Raw genomic sequence first — 585 nt, 5'->3', positions numbered from 1 at the left:
ATAGCCTATCAGGAGATCTTCCCAATGGGTTATGCAATGACCTCCCAATACTCAAAGAGCTTTATCTATCCAGAAACAAGCTTGATGGTCATATGCCTACAAGCTTGTCAAATTGTTCACGACTTCAAATATTGTCTCTATCTGGAAATAATTTTGATGGACCAATACATAATGAAATTGGAAGATTGAGTAACTTGCAGAGATTGTATCTTGGATACAACCATTTCACAGGTATATATGTTATATCTTATGAATGCTACTACTATTGTATCTAATTACCTCACATCTTTCTTTATTACACATTGAATGCAGGTATAATTCCACAAGAAATAGGAAATCTTGTTAATTTGGTGGACTTAAGCGTGGAGAATAACCAGATTACCGGCTCTATCCCGATCTCCATATTCAATATCTCATCGCTGCAATCATTGTTACTGTGGGGCAACAATCTTAGTGGATTCTTACCACGGGAGATTGGCAACTTAACCAAGATGCAATTCTTAAATCTTAAGGAAAATAGGTTTACTGGTACGTATTCAAAGTTATAGCGATCTGTTTTGAGCTAGTTAAACTCATTCTTTCTTC

General features: G+C 35.7%; 1 protein-coding gene across 1 annotated transcript; it reads left to right on the top strand.

Moving 5' to 3' along the window:
• The first annotated feature begins 47 nt into the window (after positions 1-47).
• On the top strand, positions 48-548 carry LOC125851960 (putative leucine-rich repeat receptor-like serine/threonine-protein kinase At2g24130). Its single transcript, XM_049531695.1, has 2 exons — positions 48-231; positions 313-548. Exons 1-2 carry the CDS (start codon positions 93-95, stop codon positions 546-548), a joined length of 375 nt encoding a protein of 124 aa, XP_049387652.1. The 5' UTR covers positions 48-92.
• The last annotated feature ends 37 nt before the right edge of the window (positions 549-585 follow it).

The sequence above is a fragment of the Solanum stenotomum genome, unplaced genomic scaffold (assembly GCF_019186545.1).
Source record: "Solanum stenotomum isolate F172 unplaced genomic scaffold, ASM1918654v1 scaffold30917, whole genome shotgun sequence".
Classification (NCBI taxonomy): Eukaryota; Viridiplantae; Streptophyta; class Magnoliopsida; order Solanales; family Solanaceae; genus Solanum; species Solanum stenotomum.
Note: the sequence above shows the minus strand (reverse complement) of the source record. Positions and strands in the feature narration are given on the sequence as shown.

Coding starts and splice junctions, on each gene's coding strand:
- LOC125851960 (XM_049531695.1), top strand. CDS start 93: ATGCCTACAAGCTTGTCAAATTGTTCACGACTTCAAATATTGTCTCTA. Junction 232..312: donor TGGATACAACCATTTCACAG/GTATATATGTTA, acceptor CATTGAATGCAG/GTATAATTCCACAAGAAATA.